Below are 17,771 nucleotides of genomic sequence, written 5' to 3'. Positions count from 1 at the left end.
CAACTTGAGCAAGTCACTTAATTTTTGTTTCCTATCTGGGGACCATATAAATATGTGATAAGTGCAAATAGAATATAATTTGAAAAGTATAAACCTCCATTAAAATCTAATATATCTGAAAAACAATATTGTGCTTTGTGCTTGTTAATTATACTGGATTTGGGCTAGCCTTCCTAGTGATATAGTTTCACATGAACACTACAAACATTGATAAACCCACTTTTGTGATTATGGGATTTCCTGTGTTCTAAATCTATGTTCATAAAGTAAATATGTATACTCTTGTGGGAGAGCATGGGGCTCTATCCATTTCCTGACTAAATAGCCAATAAAATGAGACTTTTGTGCCTTTGGAATTGGATTTAGTCATATGTTTTCTTCATTTTGTTTTATCCCAAGTGAGGGATGTCCACTGTTGGAGCAATTGAACATATCCTGGTGTGACCAAGTAACCAAGGATGGTATCCAAGCACTAGTGAGAGGCTGTGGGGGTCTCAAGGCCTTATTCTTAAAAGGCTGCACACAGGTAATACTCTATGTAGTGCTTGTGAATGATAGAGAAACTGTGAACTTTGTAGGCAACCCCAAGATGTTGGCTTAAAGAGTATGTAGTTGTATTATTAACCAAGGACACGTGTTTACCAAAAATCAGTGTTTTCCATAGAGTAAAAGAGAGAGAGAGAAGAGAAGAATGGTGGTGACAGGTTGGGGGGTGGGATCGGGAGGAGGGTGTCGGGGGTGGAGGAGAAATATATGTAATAAAAATTACAAAAAGAGAGAGAGAGAGAAGAATGAACATCTGACCAAAGATTTTTGTTTTGAGGCAGGCTGGGGAGACAAAAAAGCATACTGAGCAAGCACCTGAGGCAAGAAGGGTTTTATCCAGTTTAATCTGAAAAGAAAACTTGTGGTTATTACTGTCTGAGACCTTGAACTGGATAGGCAAGGAGGCAGTCTTGGCAATTTTCACTAGTTTTTAAACTACCAAAATTTTCTTGAATGTGCCAAGTATACAGCAACCTACATTTTATACTGTTGATGCTTATTTCCTGCCAGTCACATGACAGATTCAACATATTTTGTCATTAAAAATATTACTAGAAGGAATTGGCATGGACATGATCAAGAGTGGGTTTAAAAGGGACTCTTATTACCTCATTTTTTTAATGGTTGCTAAAACCATTCCTTGAATTTCATTAAAAATGTTCTCATTTTTTCACCATGGTGAGAGATGTTCCATTGTTTGAAACAGCTTTGGAAGTATGAGTACCTTAAAACAACAGCTTGAGCTTCTGGTTATTTATGGAATCCTGAAAAATATTGATTGGAATGCATCATTATAATCAATTACTTGCCATCTGTTCTCAGTACTCATGGCACTGATCTTCTAGCAGCAGATAAACTGGATTTTTTCTCAGCTCTTGCTCCCAAAAATATAGGGAGTGTAGAAATGAAAAAATTCTTGTAGCTTCATAAATGCTCAGCAAAATGCTGTAAAACATACTTATCAGAAGTGCACAAACATTAAGCAGTGTTTATTTTATCTTTTTCTTGCTTTTGTGATAATAAGAATTTGAAGTGGTAAGAACTGATCAAATAAAAGGTACTGATCATGTGAATTATACCTTTATGTGATCATGGTTCATTGTTACTTTGAAACTAGGTTGGCTATATTTAGAATGTATTGATTAATGTGTACACTCTTAAATCTTTATTCTTTGACACAATGTCAGTAATTATTTTTTCTCTCTTTTTTTTAATCTTTCTAGCTAGAAGATGAAGCTCTCAAGTACATAGGTGCACACTGTCCTGAACTGGTGACTTTGAACTTGCAGACCTGCTTAGTAAGCAGTCCTTCCCACAGCTCTTCTGTATTACTAATTGATTTCTATATTGTTGCTGTAAGAGTTTTAGTCATCAAGACCAGTAGTTTTTTCACTTTAACCCTGGGGACATAGTAGATACACAGATGATTCTTTACTTGCTTGACAATACTCGTTCCCAGGGGCTTTGACATAGATAAGTGGGTAGCTTATTCAGAATTCCAGATAGGCTAACTATAACTTCATTCCTTTCTTTCCTGCTTAAGAGAATACATTTTAAAATTAAATTATTCACAAGCTTCAGTATTTAAAATATTTTTGGTAAATTAATTGCAGTTTCATCGATTAAGATCTATCAGTGGGTCATAACGATCTAAACAGATGGTGAGCAAAATGTGCCCTTTAATTTATATTCTAATAGTATTTGTAGTTCACATTTGTTTCTTTAGACTATCAACTTTTTTGTGTCTATCTCAAAACTCCTCAATTTTACTTAGAGAATTTGCTGAAACTATTCAGGGTTCTATAACCATTGGCAATACACTTTTAGCTTTTCTCTCTTGCCTTGAAAAGTATGTATGTGTGTTGCTTTGGAGTGAGAGCCTCTCTTAGCAATGAAAAAAACTGATAAGGGTTTTTTGTTTGTTTGTTTTCACTGAACCTTCTGATTATTATACCCCTTCTTGTTTAATCACTTAAAACTTGAGAGAGCATAGTGGTTGTTTGGTTTAAAGCTGCCACATTTTGTGCAACTTAAGCAGCTTGCCCTCCAGCCCTTGTGGCGTGGTGCTTCTTGATAATGATCTGCTTAGGAGGCTTCTGGAGACTGAGTTAAAGAAATGACATTCTTATTTATTCTGACCCAACCCTTCCTTTTAATTCTGATTGCCATAGCTGCTAACTACCAGAATTTGCCTCATTTCATTTATGAAACTGAAATATTTGACCTGAAAGAGCTTATACAACTGTTTTAAACATGAAACCATCATCTTACAGTGATAGGAAAAAAATTGTTCTTGGGCATCTTCAGATTTTATTAAAATACATATACACACACACATTCTGTATATATGTGTGTATGCATATATTGCATACATATTTGCACATACACACAAATATATGTGTATACACCATACCTACCATTTACTGTTTTAATGTCGTTTCCTTTACCCTTCCACCAGGCAGAAATCACAGTTGATAAGCATAAAGAACCAGTTCTAGCATGTGTTTATTTTACTGTTTCCCTTCACCCAGATATTAGGGCACGAGTCACTCCTTTGTCATTCTTTTATTTATCCTCACTCGAGGACATTTTTTCATTTTTTGTTGTTGTTGTTGTTGTTCAGATAGAGTAGGAGGGAGAGAGAGAAACATCGATGTGAAAGGGACATCAAGTGGCTGCCACCCGCACAACCCAACTGAGATATGTGCGCTTAGCGGGAATCGAACCCTGGTCTCTCTGGACCGTAGGCTGATGCTCTAACCACTGAGCAAAACTGGCCAGGGCTGAAATTCTTGTTATATCTGATCATATCCAACATATGTTTATACTTGACTTCTTTATTTTATTTTATCCTCCCCAAGGACATGCTTAGAAAGAGGAAGGGAGAGAGAGACAGAGGCAGAGAGAGAGAAAATGAAACATTGAAAGAGAAACATCAATCGGTTTACCTTCCATATGCTCCCTGACTGGGTATCAAACTCGAAACCCAGGTATGTGCCCTGATTGGGAATGGAACCGGCAACCTTTCGGTGCATAGGAAGATGCTCAACCAACTGAGCTACTCCAGTTGGGCATGACTTTTTTTTTTTTTAATGTAACATCTTTGTTCTTTTTCATTTTAAAATAATTTGAAACATAGAAAATTATATTTGAGTTGGTCGCAATTTTTTTTTTTTTATCCTCACCTGAGGACATTTTTCTATTTTGTTGTTCAGATAAAGTGGGAGAGAGAGAGAGAGAAAGAGAAACATCGACGTGAAAGGGACACATCGAGTGGTTGCCACCTGCACAACCCAACCAGGGCTGGGGACAAACTGCAACCGAGGTACATGCTCTTAGTGGGAACAAAACCTGGGTCTCTTGGGACCTCAGGCCAGCGCTCTAACCACTGAGCAAAACTGGCCAGGGCAGTCACAATTGTTTATTTATTTATTTATTTATTTATTTTTATCCTCACCCGAGGATATTTTTTTATTTTTTGTACAGATAGAGTGGGAGGGAGAGAGAGGAAGGGAGAGAGAGAGAGAAACATCGACGTGAAGGGACACATCGAGTGGCTGCCACCCGCACGACCAACCAGGGCCGGGGACAAACTGCAACCGAAGTACGTGCCCTTAGCGGGAACCGAACCCGGGTCTCTCCGGACCGCAGGCCGACGCTCTAACCGCTGAGCCAAACCGGCCAGGGCACAATTGTTTATCTTCATAAATTAGCATATTATTTATTAGAAAACAAAAATACAGAAATAAATGGACCTGTGGTTGATATGAGGTTGCAACTGTCATCCACGGGTTGCTTTATTTTTTTTAGTAATTTAGTGTCAATATTGAACTTCTCGATATGTTTATACTATTAAAATACTGCCATTCCTGTTTTCTAGGTTTTAAAACCATTTAATTGAATGTACACCACGATACACCCCATGCTGTTCCCAATCGATTAGATTGAAAGAATCCCATTATAATTTCTTTCCTTTGTCCCCAAAATGAACACAGATTCTGTTGCAAACTAAATCAAAAGAAACTGGAAGGAAGAAACAAATTGGTTTTGTTTTCTTTTAGGTCTGCTACCTGAGTAATAATAAATCTGCATTTATTTCTCTTTGGTACTTACTTTCACAGAGGTAACATTTTTTCTTCTTTTTGTTCTGCAAAATTACTAATATCTATGGGGATTTTTTGCTCTTGCTTTTTAGCAAATCACAGATGAAGGTCTCATTACTATATGCAGAGGGTGCCATAAGTTACAGTCTCTTTGTGCCTCCGGCTGCTCCAACATCACAGATGCCATCCTGAATGCTTTAGGTCAGAACTGCCCACGGCTTAGGTAAACATTTCTTTTCTTTTTAATTTATTGGGGGGTTTTTTTGGGAGAGAGCAAGGGAAGGGGAGGAGGGGAGAGAGAGAACACATTGATTTATTGTTCCACTTATTTATACATTTATTGGTTCTTTATTTTCATTTTTATTTTTTTCATCCTCACCTGAGGATATGTTCATTGATTTTAGAGAGAAAAATATCGATGTGATAGAGAAACATCAATCGGTTGTCTCCCGTATGTGCACCAACTGGGAGTTGAACCCACAACCTAGGTATGTTTCTTGACCAGGAATCGAACCCTCAGTCTTTTGGTGTACGGGACTATGCTCCAACCAACTGAGCCACCCAGCCAGGGCCATTGGTTGATTTTTGTATGTGTTCTGACTAGGGATTGAACCTGAAACCTTGGCGTATCGGGATTACGCTCTAACCAACTGAGCTACCCAGCCAAGGTAATATTTCTTGCTTAGCTCAAAAGAATCAGGAAAAGAATAGAGGCCTTTTTCACTTATATTCATCTCTTGGAACCTTGAAAATTTCAAGGTAGACACTGTAAGGCTGCTACCCTTGTATGTATGTATGTATGTATGTATGTATGTATGTATTTTATTTTATTTTATTGATTGATTCTAGAGAGAGGGGCAAGGAGAGGGAAAGAGAGAAGAAACATCAATGAGAGAGAACATTGATTGGCCGCCTCCTGCATGCCCCCCACTGGGGATTTGGCTCACAACCTGGGCATGTGCCCTGATCGGGGAATCAAACTGGCCACCTCTTGGTGCATGGGTCGACACTCAACCACTGAGCCACACCAGGCAGGCAAGGCCGCTACCCTTTAGATGCCCTCCTTCTTGTTTTATACTTGATTACATGTAATTGTCCTGAACCAAGGGATACTAGTCCCTATTTTCTATTTGCTATCCATACTAGAAAAAAACATAATTTTATTACTTGAGAAAAGAAATAAACAGGCATTTTCTCTTATTAATGCTTTCATATATACATGGTCCCAAACTTTTACAATGGTTCAACTTACAATTTTGTGACTTTGTGATGGTTTGAAAGTGGTATACATAATAAATTATATGAGATAGTCAACATCTTTATTATAAAGTAACTCGTGTTAGATGATATTGCCCAACGGTAGGTCAATGTTAAGTGTTCTGAGCACATTTAAGGTAGGCTAGGCTAAACTATGCTGTTCGGGAGGTTAAGGGTATTAAGTGGATTTTCAACTTAATATATTTTTTGTGTTTGTGGGGTTTGTCTGGACATAACCCCATCACAAGTCAAGGTGTATCTGTAATTCCATTCTGAAGAAAGTTTTTGAAGGCCCATCCTGTGGTCACTTATATTGTAATAGTGATGCTAGGTACAAAGCAGAAAATATTTAAAAATTAAAAACAGGCCTTGGCCGGTTTTGCTAAGCGGTTAGAGCGTTGGCCCACAGACCAGAGTCGCGGGTTTGATTCTGGTCAAGGGCACATACCTTGGTTGCGGTTCTTCCCCGGCCCTGGTCAGGGTCATGCAAGAGGCAACCAGTCAGTGTGTCTCTCTCACACCAGTGTTTCTCTCTTTCTCCCTCTTTCTCTCCTCCTCTCTCTCCCACTATCTGAAGATAAATAGAAAAACAGCCCTACAGAAGAACCTTTTTTATGCTGATTAATGGTATTTTATTTTATTATTATTTTTTTTAATCCTCACCCAAGGATACTTTTCCATTTATCTTCAGACAGAGTGGGAGGGGGAGAGAGAGAGAGAGAAAGAGAAACATCAGTGTGAGAGAGACACATCAATTGGTTGCTTCTCACAGGACCTTGACCAGGGTCAGGAACCGAACCACAACTACTGACCAACCACCGGCTGGGCAGATTAATGGTATTTTAGAGCAAGCCTTATTTTTTTCTTGGCTCTACCTCTCTGCCTAAATATAGGATTGGCTAAATATTTATTAAGACTGCATTGTTAGCATGCACATGGTATTAGACCCATACTGATTTTGTAAAAGCACACAAAAACACTATTTTGATTTTTATATACCTTTTTTTTTCTTTTTTTATCTTTACTTGAGGACATTTTTCCACTTTTTTGTTCAGATAGAGTGGGAGGGAGAGAGAGGAAGAGTCGAGAGAGAGAGAAACATTGACGTGAAAGGGACACATCAAGTGGCTACCACCTGCACGACCAACCAGGGCTGGGGACAAACTGCAACCGAAGCATGCGCCCCCAGCGGGAACCAATCCCGGGTCTCTCCAGACCGCAGGCCAACTCTCCAACCACTGAGCCAAACCGACCAGGGCCCTTTTTTTTGTTGTTTTTTGAAATAAAACTTAGTCCAGCCTGTGTGGCTCAGTAGTTGAGCATCGACCCATGCACCAAGAGGTCTCCGGTTTGATTCCAGATCAGGGCACATGCCCAGGTTGTAGGTCAAATCCCCAGTGTGGGGCATGCAGGAGGCAGCCAATCGATGTTCTCTCATGTTCTCTTTCATTGATATTTCTATCTCTCTCCCTTCCTTTCTCTCTAAAATCAATAGAGAGAAAAAAAATTAAAAAATAAAACTTATATTGTACTTATATGTTAAACTTGTTAGCCAGTGTTTCACAACTATTAATTTATTTGATCATCAAACATCATATATGCACTGTTATTATCTCCATGTTATATATGAAGAAAACTGAAGGCCAGAGAGGTCAAGTAACCTGTTCAGGGCCTCACAGCTAGTAAGTGCAGGAGCAAGGATTCAACCCTGGCACTCTTGCTCCAGAACCCATGAAACCACTTGTTTTACATATAATAATCTCTTAAACCAATAAAACTTTATTAAAACTATTGTTTTGTAATCACCTGGCCATGGGCCTAACTATAATTAGTGAAAGAAAATTTGCCTATAGTTTCAAAATTTCTTAATCAATCATAGACTTGTCAAAATTAGTAATATCAGGAGCCTAGAGTAGAGTTCTATTTGAGGTACGTGCCCTTGACCGGAATCAAACCCGTGACTCATTGGTCCACGGACCGATGCTCTTAACTGCTGAGCCAAACCGGCCAGGGCAATTCTTGCTGTTTCAATAAATAGAGTTTTGAAGGACCAAAGGGCTTGACTTTCACTTTGTTTTTTTAATAGAATATTAGAAGTGGCAAGATGTTCTCAATTAACAGATGTAGGCTTCACCACTCTGGCCAGGGTAAGTATCTTCTCCAGGTTCTACATAGGTTTTGTTTGCGATTTTTATTTCAGAAGAATGAGCAAGGATGGAGGTGTGGAATGGCAGCAGAATTGAACGTGTGGGATGTGGGGGAAGTTCTCTGTGGCTGATGTTCCTGAGTGTTCTCGTACCACAGCTACAGACTTGTAGAATACACACTGCTCTAGAAATGCAGGCATGCATTGGATAACATGACACTTCTTCATGAAACTTCATTTTCCACATTTTCATATGATAAAATAAACGGATTTTCTAGTACTTTGTGAAATAAACTTAACTGGTTATTTGTATGCAACTGGTGGATGAAAGCAATACTGAAAGAAGCATATAATCCTAATTTTATTTTATTATAATTTTTTGTTTGTTCCATCTTTTTTTTTTTACTTTTTTTCTTAAATCTTTATTGTTGAATGTATTACAGATGTTCCTCATTTTTCCCCATTGACCCCCTCCTCCCCACTCCCACCCCCCTCCCACCTTTTCCCACACTATTGTCTGTGTCCATTGATTTTGCATATATGCATATAAGTTCTTGGTTTATTTCTTCCCACCCCCCAATCCTTTTCCCTTTGAGGTTTGTCAGTCTAGCAATGAATTTGTACTTCTTAATCCCTTCACCTTTTTCACCCATTCCCCCAACCCCGCTCCCATCTGGCAACCAACAAAATGTTCTCTGTATGAGAATGTTTCTGTTCTGCCTGTTCATTTTGTTTGTAGATTCTATTGTCGATAGATATGTATTCATTGCCATTTTTTTGTTCATATATTTTATCTTTTTCTTCAAAAAGATCCTTCATCATTTCATATAATAATGGTTTGGTGGTGATGAACTCCTTTAACTTTTTCTTGTCTGGGAAACTCTTTATATGGCCATCGAGTCTAAATGACAGCTTTGCAGGATAGAGTAATCTTGGTTGTAGGTTCTTGCTTTTCATCACTCTGAATATTTCTTGCCACTCTCTTCTGGCCTGCCAAGTTTCTTTTGAGAAATGAGCTGATAGCCTTATGGGAACTCCCTTGTAGGTAACTAACTGCCTTTCTCTTGCTGCTTTTAAGATTCTCTCTTTGTCTTGAACCTTTTGCATTTTGATGATGATGTGTCTTGATGTGGGCCTCTTGGGGTTCATCTTGTTTGGGACTCTCTGTGCTTCCTGGACTGTATGTCTGTTTCCTTCACCAAGTTAGGGAAGTTTTCTGCCATTATTGTTTCAAACAGGTTTTCAATTTCTTCTCTCTCTTCTCCTTCTGGCACCCCCAAGATGCGAATGTTGGCACACTTGAAGTTGTCCCAGAGGCTCCTTACACTATCTTCATTTTTTTGTATTTTTTTTTTCTTTTTGCTGTTTTGATTGGGTGTTTTTTGCTTCCTTATATTCCAAATTGATGGGTTTGCTTCTTGGCTTTACCTACTCTACTATTGAATCTGTATAAATTATTCTTTATTTCAGTTAGTGCTTCCTTCATTTCTGACTGGTCCTTTTTTATGCTCTTGAAGCCCTCACTAAGTTCGCTGAGGTTCTCACTAAGTTCACTGAGCATCCTTATAAGCAGTGTTTTGAACTCAACATCTCTTAAGTTGCTTATCTTCATTTCACTTAGTTCTTTTCCTGGGGTTTTGTTCTGTTCTTTCATTTGGGACCTGTTTCTTTGTCTCATTTTGGCTGCCTCCCTGTGTTTGTTTCTGTGTATTACTTAATGAGAGGTATGGGGCTCGCTGAGACCAGATGCTGCTTGTTTGAAAGAATTTAGGAAAACCTGAAGCAGGATCCAAGACAGGCCAATCCTATGGTTAAGCAACTGGCAACAGCTTGGGTGGGCCTGAAAGTTGGGTGGGGCGGGGCCTCGGGGAATCACCAGGGCAGGACTACCAGTGTGAGCCAGGTTGCTGGAGTCCCAGATATGGCAGCTGTCTGCCGCCCCAGGGAAGGGCTCACCAAAGGAACAAAGGCCTCCGACAGCACATTTGTCCCAGAGAAAGCCCCCTCTCCAGCCCTCGCTCCAGTGCCAAACAGCTTAGTTCTTTCCTGTATGTCTCTGGTGCCCCTCAAGCTGCCTCCCCTCCAAGCTTAGAGGGAGTGAGTCCGATAAGTCTGTGCATGGGCCCTTTAAGGAGCTGCCTGGGGCTCCAGCTGTGTCAGCTTCCCTGAGCCTCAGTTCTCGCTGGTTTTTCCAGCCAGAAGTTATGGGGACTTCTCTTCCTGGCACGGGGACCCCTCAGACCTCAGGGAGGACCTTCCCAGCCGAGGTATCCTTCTGATTTTTATCCGCCACACGTGGGTGTGGGACCAGCCTGTTGTGCCTCCGCCCCTCCTACCAGTCTGGATGGGGCTGCTGCTTTAATTCCATAGTTGTGGGACTTCCATTCAGCTTGATTTCAGGGGGTTTTGAATGATGGTTGTTCTGTAGTTTAGTTGTAACTTTGATGTGGTTGTGGGAGGACGCAATACCGCATTTACCTACTCTGCCATCTTCTATAATCCTGATTTTAAATGGAAATGTTTCAAGGGATTTTCTGTATTCTCCAGAAGGTTTAAGTACTTACGAGTGACTTATAAATTACTGTATAATAATAGTATTTAAAATTACAACTGTCTTTGACCAGTGTATGAAACAACAGAAAGGATCTTTGCTTTCAGGCAGATTGATATTTAATACCACTTAGTTTTCTGGCCTTAAATTTTTCCATATTTTAAATGTTTTTATTGTAATGTTTGGTTTGTATTTTATAGAATTGTCATGAGCTTGAAAAGATGGACCTGGAAGAGTGTGTTCAGGTAAGATTGTGGATTTTTACTCAGAAATACAGTATGATAGAAATTTACGTAATATGCACATGAGAACGTTCACTTCCCTCCCCTGGGTAATACAGTGCCTGGCAGCACTGCTGACTCTCCATGTACTGAGGTGTCCTCCAGGCACACCAGGAGGAGGACTCATGGTATATGTGTTCAGGAACTAGGAAAATGTATGCCATCAATAAGGTTGCCATTGGAAAGAAAGCAGGCCCAAACATTCAAGCCATAAAGCTATTTCCTTAGACCTACAGGGTTTTGATACTAGTAAGTAATTAGCCATCACACTGATATACCCTGACCCTTTACATCATTAACCCTGGAGACCTGACTCTGTATGGAACCCTGTCCTTCAAGCAGGCAACCAGATATCTCCTTATCAGCTATTTTCTTGCCAATGTTAAGAGCTTTGAGAATAGTTGATTGAAAAGAAACTTTGAAGGGAAACTCCTATTTTAGAAGATAGAGCAATGACTTTTATTAATGGTAAAAATAAAGAAAATACTTGGGTAACTGTTGAGGTCAGTTTTTTCTAAATTTCTTGTTTCCCAACACTACTTAGCACTTAATTAGTTCTTAGGCTAAAACTTGTTTGTGTCCATTTATCTCTTGCATATGCTTTGTGTCCTTTCCAGTGTTAGTCCTGCTGAGTGATGTGCACACACCTGCCTGCCCCAACTCCCCACCCCCTTCATATTTCTTGGCCCCTTTGAAACTGTATATACTAGGATAATATACCTCAGAGTTGGAAGAATTTGAAAATAAGCACTGATTTACTTTTTTCCTAAGATAACTATAAAAGACTGTTCTTCCTTTAGAGTTCTTCCTTCTGTAATGTTTGTAGGTAACCCAGATTCCAGCAGCCTCTTTATGCATCTTTGGGAAGATAACTGAAACCCAAGTTATTAATCCTGAGTTGTGCCAAGACTTATAAAATATGGGCCAACTATCTAAGATAACTGAAACCCAAGTTATTAATCCTGAGTTGTGCCAACTATCTAAAAATTTGAGGATGTTCTTAATTTTTCATGGAGCAGTATCTTCTGATTGTTTTCTGTGATGGTTCTAAGGAAGTAGAACAAAGTCCAGTGGGTGGAAGTTATGAGGAGACAGATTTTCATTGATTTCAAAAACAAAGCTATTTTCAACAGACCTTTTCAAAAAATAAACACTAGAGATTACGAAATGTCTTCAAGCCTAGGTTTTCAAAGAACAGATTCAGATAGCTGTTGATTTTGTTATTTAATAAACAATGTCAGCATATCAGTCTAGATTACATTTGTAGTTAAGAGTAAGGTATGGCCCTGGCCAGTTTGGCTCAGCGGTTGGAGCATGGGCCTGTGGACCAGAGAGTCCCAGGTTCAGTCCCCGCTAGGGGCACGTGCTAAAAAAAAAAAAGAGAGAGAGTGCGGTATGGACCGTGATTTTTTTTTTTTTTTTTTTTTGGATTATACCTAAAATAGACTTACATGTTTTTTTCAGATAACAGATAGCACATTAATCCAACTTTCTATACACTGTCCTCGACTTCAAGTATTGGTGAGTTTAACTCTGAAAGTTTATGTGTTTATTAGATTTAAATATGTTTTTATTGATTTTAAAGAGAGAGGAGGGGAGAGGGGAAGAAACAGAAACAGATGTGAGAGAGAAATATTTGTTGCCTCCCAGACGCACTCTGTCTAAAGACTGAACCTGCAATCCAGGCATGTGCCTTAACTGGAGATCAAACCGGTGACTTTTTGGTACATGGGATGATACTCAACCAACTGAGCCATACTGGCCAGGGCTATTTATTAGATTTAATCAAAACCCAGCTCTTGCCCTGGCCAGTTTGGCTCAGCGGTAAGAGCGTTGGCCCACAGACCAGAGAGTCTTGGGTTCACTTCCCGCTAAGGGCACGTACATCGGTTGCGGTTTGTCCCTGCCCCATTGGGGTTGTGTGGATGGCAACCAGTCGATGTGTCTCTCATCAATGTTTCTCTCTCTTTCTTCCTCCCTCTCTTCCTCCTGCTCTATCTGAGGATAGATGCAAAAATGTCCTTGGGTGAGGATAATTTAAAAAAACAAACAAACAAACCCAGCCCTGGCTGGTTTGGCTCAGCAGTTAGAGTGTCAGCCCGCGGACTGGAGAGTCCTGAGTTCGGTTCCCGCTAAGGGCATGTACCTTGGTTGCAGTTTGTCCCCAGTCCCGGTTGGGATTGTATGGGTGGCAACCAGTCGTGTCTCTCTCACATTGATGTTTCTTTCTCTTCCCTGCTCTCTCCCTCCCGCTCTGAAGATAAATGCAAAAATGTCCTCGGGTGAGGATAATTAATAAATAAAGAGATATGGTCTGAGGTCAGGATCTCTAAAAAAAAAAAAAAACACCTCAGCTCTGACTTTCCTCTTGGTGTCTGGCTGCCATTTTGGTAAAGCATATTTCTCCAAATTGCCGACTTACAGAGGACCAAGGGAGGAGCTAAGAAATGTTAAATGTTTTCTTTATAATACTTGGAGATTGAAAACGGACATGGAAAGTATGCGTTTTCCCTCCCACATGAATTATACTGCAACCTGAATGATGTTTAAATTTCCAAAGGCCCTGGGGACAAGATGGCCCAAAATACAGTTTGCTTCACCTTCAGACCAAAACAGAAGTAATCAGTGCTTTACTAGGGAGAGTTTTTTGCTACTGCTCCAGTAATATGATGAGACAGCATTCTGGTTGACCATTCTGTATCTAGGTTCATTTTTGGTGTATTTGGTGACATAGTACTATCCAAATTGGGTCAGGGGTTCTGAGTTTCACGTGTAGAAACCAGGGGACTTAAGGAAAATTGACAAAGTGAAGAGATTTATGTGAAGAGATCACCATACCTGGCAGCTGTAAGAATCAATTTCATTTAATTAACTGAGCATCTCCCTGTACCAAGTAATCAATATTTAGTCCAAATTTCAGAAATTTTTTGCAGGAAAAGCTTGAGTCCCTCTTGTCCCCATAAAGAAGAAAAGTATTCATTTGTGTATGGGGGGGCAGATATTTTGTTTATGAACTATTTCACAGTCATTAATGAAATCACACAATATATTTAGAATCACACAGAAATGTCTATCATTGATTATCAAAAGCAGAACCCCAGTGACTTTAGCTTATTTCTTCATTTTACCACATGAATCTAGTGATGGTTCCATATACATCAAAATCAAACTAGAAAGATCTTCTGATGACACACAGGTCTCTGCCTAGAAGAATGCCATAAGATAGTTCAGTGTCCTTTCTTGCTCTATTTGGCTGCAGAGTCTGTCTCACTGTGAGCTGATCACAGACGATGGAATTCGTCACCTGGGGAATGGGGCCTGTGCTCATGACCAGCTGGAGGTGATTGAACTGGACAACTGCCCACTAATCACAGACGCATCCCTGGAGCACTTGAAGAGCTGCCACAGCCTTGAGCGTATAGAACTCTATGACTGCCAGCAAATCTCACGGGCTGGAATCAAGAGACTCAGGGTAAAGATGGTTGCATCACTGCCTGGCTCTAGTGTTCTCAGAGCACCCCCCCCCTTTTTTTTTATTTTTTAGATTTAGATTACTGTGAATTTTACATTTACTTGGGCATTTAGCAAAGGGGGGAAAAATGGAGAGCAAGCCTAAGGTAGATAGTCTTATAGGGAAATTTAATAGGAAAATAGCCACTGAAGGGAAGAAAAGTAGGTCTCCTGCCAGCAGAGTTTCTCCCGTAATGTCCACAACTCAATAACATGACTGGAGTCAAAAGCATATGCCAGATTTTGGTTCTAAAGGAAAGAAAGGAAAAATGTAAAGAAGATATTTAGTTCAATAGGATTTAAGAATTTAATTTGTATTTTCTTTTACATCAAACCTCTTTTGCTGGGGTTTTATTTTTTAAGACAACAAATGGATTAAGTGATTTTTCCCCATTTTCTTTTTGCCCCACCCTCCATAGTAGAGAGATCCATGCACTGTTTTTCTTTTTGTCCCACCCTCCATAGTAGAGAGCCATGCATAGCCAAATGACTGAATGACGGGTTGTCAGCAAGGAGGTTATAAAAGGCTGGATGAATCTATATATTAGAGTATTCAGTAAAAGAGACATTTATTGGAACTTCTGCTTCACACCTGCTGTGGGAAAGGCCCTGTGCTTAGTTATCCCTTACAGCCAACCTAAAAATTCCATGTTGACCATATGGCACCTGAGCACATAAAGGAGCACCAAACCTCATCTTGATTTCCAGTTTGCCTCAGTTCCTCCTCTCCCATCAAATCTAGAGGACTGAGAGCATAACTTCAGTGGGGAAGCCTTGCAGCCATATTTCTTCTACATCAAAAGAGGAGAGCCACAGATCATCAGAAGAAACATTGTCCACAGTGACTTGGGGGGAAATCTTATTTTAAGCTTATTCCAGCTATGGGAATCAAACTAGGAATCCCTTTTGGGACAGGTTAAGAAATTGGTATGAAATTTTACCCCAGTTGTATTATGGAAGCAAATACCAAAGTTATGTGAGCTGATTTAGTCATTTAGAGTAATGTGGATGGTACAGAGTAGAACCCAGGCCTCTCATTGTCCTGGCTCTGCCCTGCTTTCATGACCACTCAGTCCCTCAGTGCTTTTTCTGAAAAGCAACATTGCTCTTTTCTGTTTAAGCCCTCTCTCTCAGTAATGTTTCTGTCTTGTTTCAGACCCATTTACCCAATATCAAAGTCCACGCCTACTTCGCACCTGTCACTCCACCCCCATCAGTAGGGGGCAGCAGACAGCGCTTCTGCAGATGTTGCATCATCCTATGACAGTGGAGGTGGTCAGCCTTGGCGAACTGAGTATTTAATGACACTTCTAGAGTTACTGTGGAGTCTCCAGTGGAAGTGACCCCAGTGTTCTGGGCAAGGATTACAAAGTGAGGCAGCGTCCAGATTCCCAGAGCCACACATACATACACATACCCACCCACTCTAGCTCTGTGACCAGGGGACTGAAGATTGTGCTGGCTTTATCAAGTGGATTGGTAAAACTTAACCATTCCTGTTGGACGTACCCAGAAGAAAATCATAGGCAAGGTAGGGGAAGGGGGCATTCCAGCAAACCCAGTGTTACTGCTACTACGGTTTCTTTATTTTGTTAAAGGGTTTATTTGGTGATTTTGGAATAGCAACAGCAGTCCTCCAGGGTCAGGGAAAGCATAGAAAAACAATATATGTTGTATCCAGGGACCAGAAAGAAAATTTCTTTGCATCCTATAAATGGTAGCCATTTGTTGTGAGATGACTACAGAGCTTCTGTGCTTCTCGTTCCCATGCCAACATTCTGAGCATGCTCACAAAGAAGGCTCCTCCATTCCGCCTCCTGTTTTAGTATTTGGCTCAGAGGTTTCCTAAATGGTCACATTGAAATCGCTGTGGTCCAAATGTGATTACTTATTCACTCAAATTGTCACTGTCTGTAGCACACTTGTGCACCTGTTCTGTGTTTCTCCCTCCTGCATTCTTGCTCAGTCTGTCACCTATTCATAGTCTGCTTACTCACACTCAGTTGTTACTCTTTTTGCTGCTGTTGTGTTTACAGTTTGCCTTTTGGATGATTAGTTGAGGTTACCAAACATTTTTAAAAGAGACATTATCAATAAATATTTTTTTAATTCTATATTTTACCATTAGGGGACCCTGCCTGAATCTTTGCCAGTCTGAAGGGAAGCTATTACAAAAGCAAGAAAAGTTATGAGAAGAAATTGAGCTAAAACTATTTTGATGATAGTAAACTTTGCCTTTTGGTTTCTGTTATATTTTGTGATATGTGATAATACACAAGATCTGCCCAGTATTTCACTGCACATTTTTCCTTCCATCAAGCTCCACTAACTTAGGAGGCAAGCAAAATGCGTTTTTAGTGAGGAGTAGAATGGCAAATCCCAAAACTGAGCCTGAAACTTCTATCACCCGAACTCAGGCATGTTGTGTTTTCACTGAAATCTGTGTGTGATCAGTGACATCTCTGAATTTGTGTCTGTGGGGTTGATTTGTTTTAGTGGGAATGCTGCTAAAGGAGCTGTGCCATCTAGCCAATCGGTGTCTCTCCCCCGCTTAGCCTGTCAGGGATACAAGAATGATCCTGTAACAGCTGGTCAACTGTATGTCAGTGTTGATGGTCATCACATTTAATATTGGAGCCTCAAAGGACCAGAACCTTTTCAGAACCTGTCAACCATCTCTCTCTTGTGTAGCCAGGTGAGGGAATTAAAGAGACCATTGAGAGGAAGTAGGGGATTCATTGCCCATAACAGAGTCAGAGAAGTCATCTCCCCCTCACCCCCAAATCATACAGGATGAGTTAAATGAGTTTCTAAAGTATTAGAAGTAGATTTCTAAATCCTGAGGTTAGAAACCTTGTGTGCTTTGTTTTTTTTTTTAATAGGATAACCTTTTTTGACCACTTTTGGTCTTTTAGAACATTAATGTGCAGCCTACCATGATCTTAAGACTATCTGCATGATTCAGGCTTTTAAAGGGTTTGTTTTAATGCTTCAAGTACTGGTTCAACCAGCATGTGTAAGAATTGTGTGATTTATTTCTTCACAGGCAGTTATGAAAGGGTTCTAGAAATGTATACAACCCACCAGTATTTAACATGCTACATTTTATTTTATTTTATTTTTTATTTTTTTAAATGTTTTTTTCCTTTGTTGATTTGAGAGAGAGAGGAAGGTAGAGGGAGAGAGAGATGGAAACATCGATGAGAGAGAACATCAATTGGCCGCCTCCTGCATGCCCCCCCACTAGGGATTTGGCCCACAACCTAGGCATGTGTCTTGACCAAGAATCGAACCGGTAACCTCTTGGTGCATGGGTCGACACTGAGCCACTGAGCCACACCGGCCAGACGTTACATTTATTTTAAATCCTATTTATT

The 17,771-nt window shown here is 40.1% G+C and overlaps 1 protein-coding gene across 3 annotated transcripts in view; it reads left to right on the top strand.

Annotated features, from left to right (window-relative positions):
• FBXL20 (F-box and leucine rich repeat protein 20) overlaps positions 1–17,501 on the top strand; it is a 63,752-nt gene extending 46,251 nt beyond the window's left edge. The window contains exons 8-16 of one of the 3 annotated variants that reach the window (XR_004960314.1): positions 400–526; positions 1,770–1,844; positions 4,742–4,872; positions 7,993–8,053; positions 10,804–10,848; positions 12,349–12,405; positions 14,144–14,356; positions 15,551–15,925; positions 16,950–17,325. Coding sequence is in view for 2 of the 3 variants with exons in the window: in XM_036268235.1 (XP_036124128.1) it covers positions 400–526; positions 1,770–1,844; positions 4,742–4,872; positions 7,993–8,053; positions 10,804–10,848; positions 12,349–12,405; positions 14,144–14,356; positions 15,551–15,658 (817 nt within the window). In the remaining variant the exon portion in view is untranslated. Of the gene's footprint in view, positions 1–399; positions 527–1,769; positions 1,845–4,741; positions 4,873–7,992; positions 8,054–10,803; positions 10,849–12,348; positions 12,406–14,143; positions 14,357–15,550 lie in introns of all 3 variants that reach the window. The other 2 variants (XM_036268235.1, XM_036268236.1) reach the window with 2 other exon arrangements.
• The last annotated feature ends 270 nt before the right edge of the window (positions 17,502–17,771 follow it).

The sequence above is a fragment of the Molossus molossus genome, unplaced genomic scaffold (assembly GCF_014108415.1).
Source record: "Molossus molossus isolate mMolMol1 unplaced genomic scaffold, mMolMol1.p scaffold_m16_p_19, whole genome shotgun sequence".
In the NCBI taxonomy this organism is placed as follows: domain Eukaryota; kingdom Metazoa; phylum Chordata; class Mammalia; order Chiroptera; family Molossidae; genus Molossus; species Molossus molossus.
This window is presented reverse-complemented; position numbering and strand designations above follow the sequence as displayed.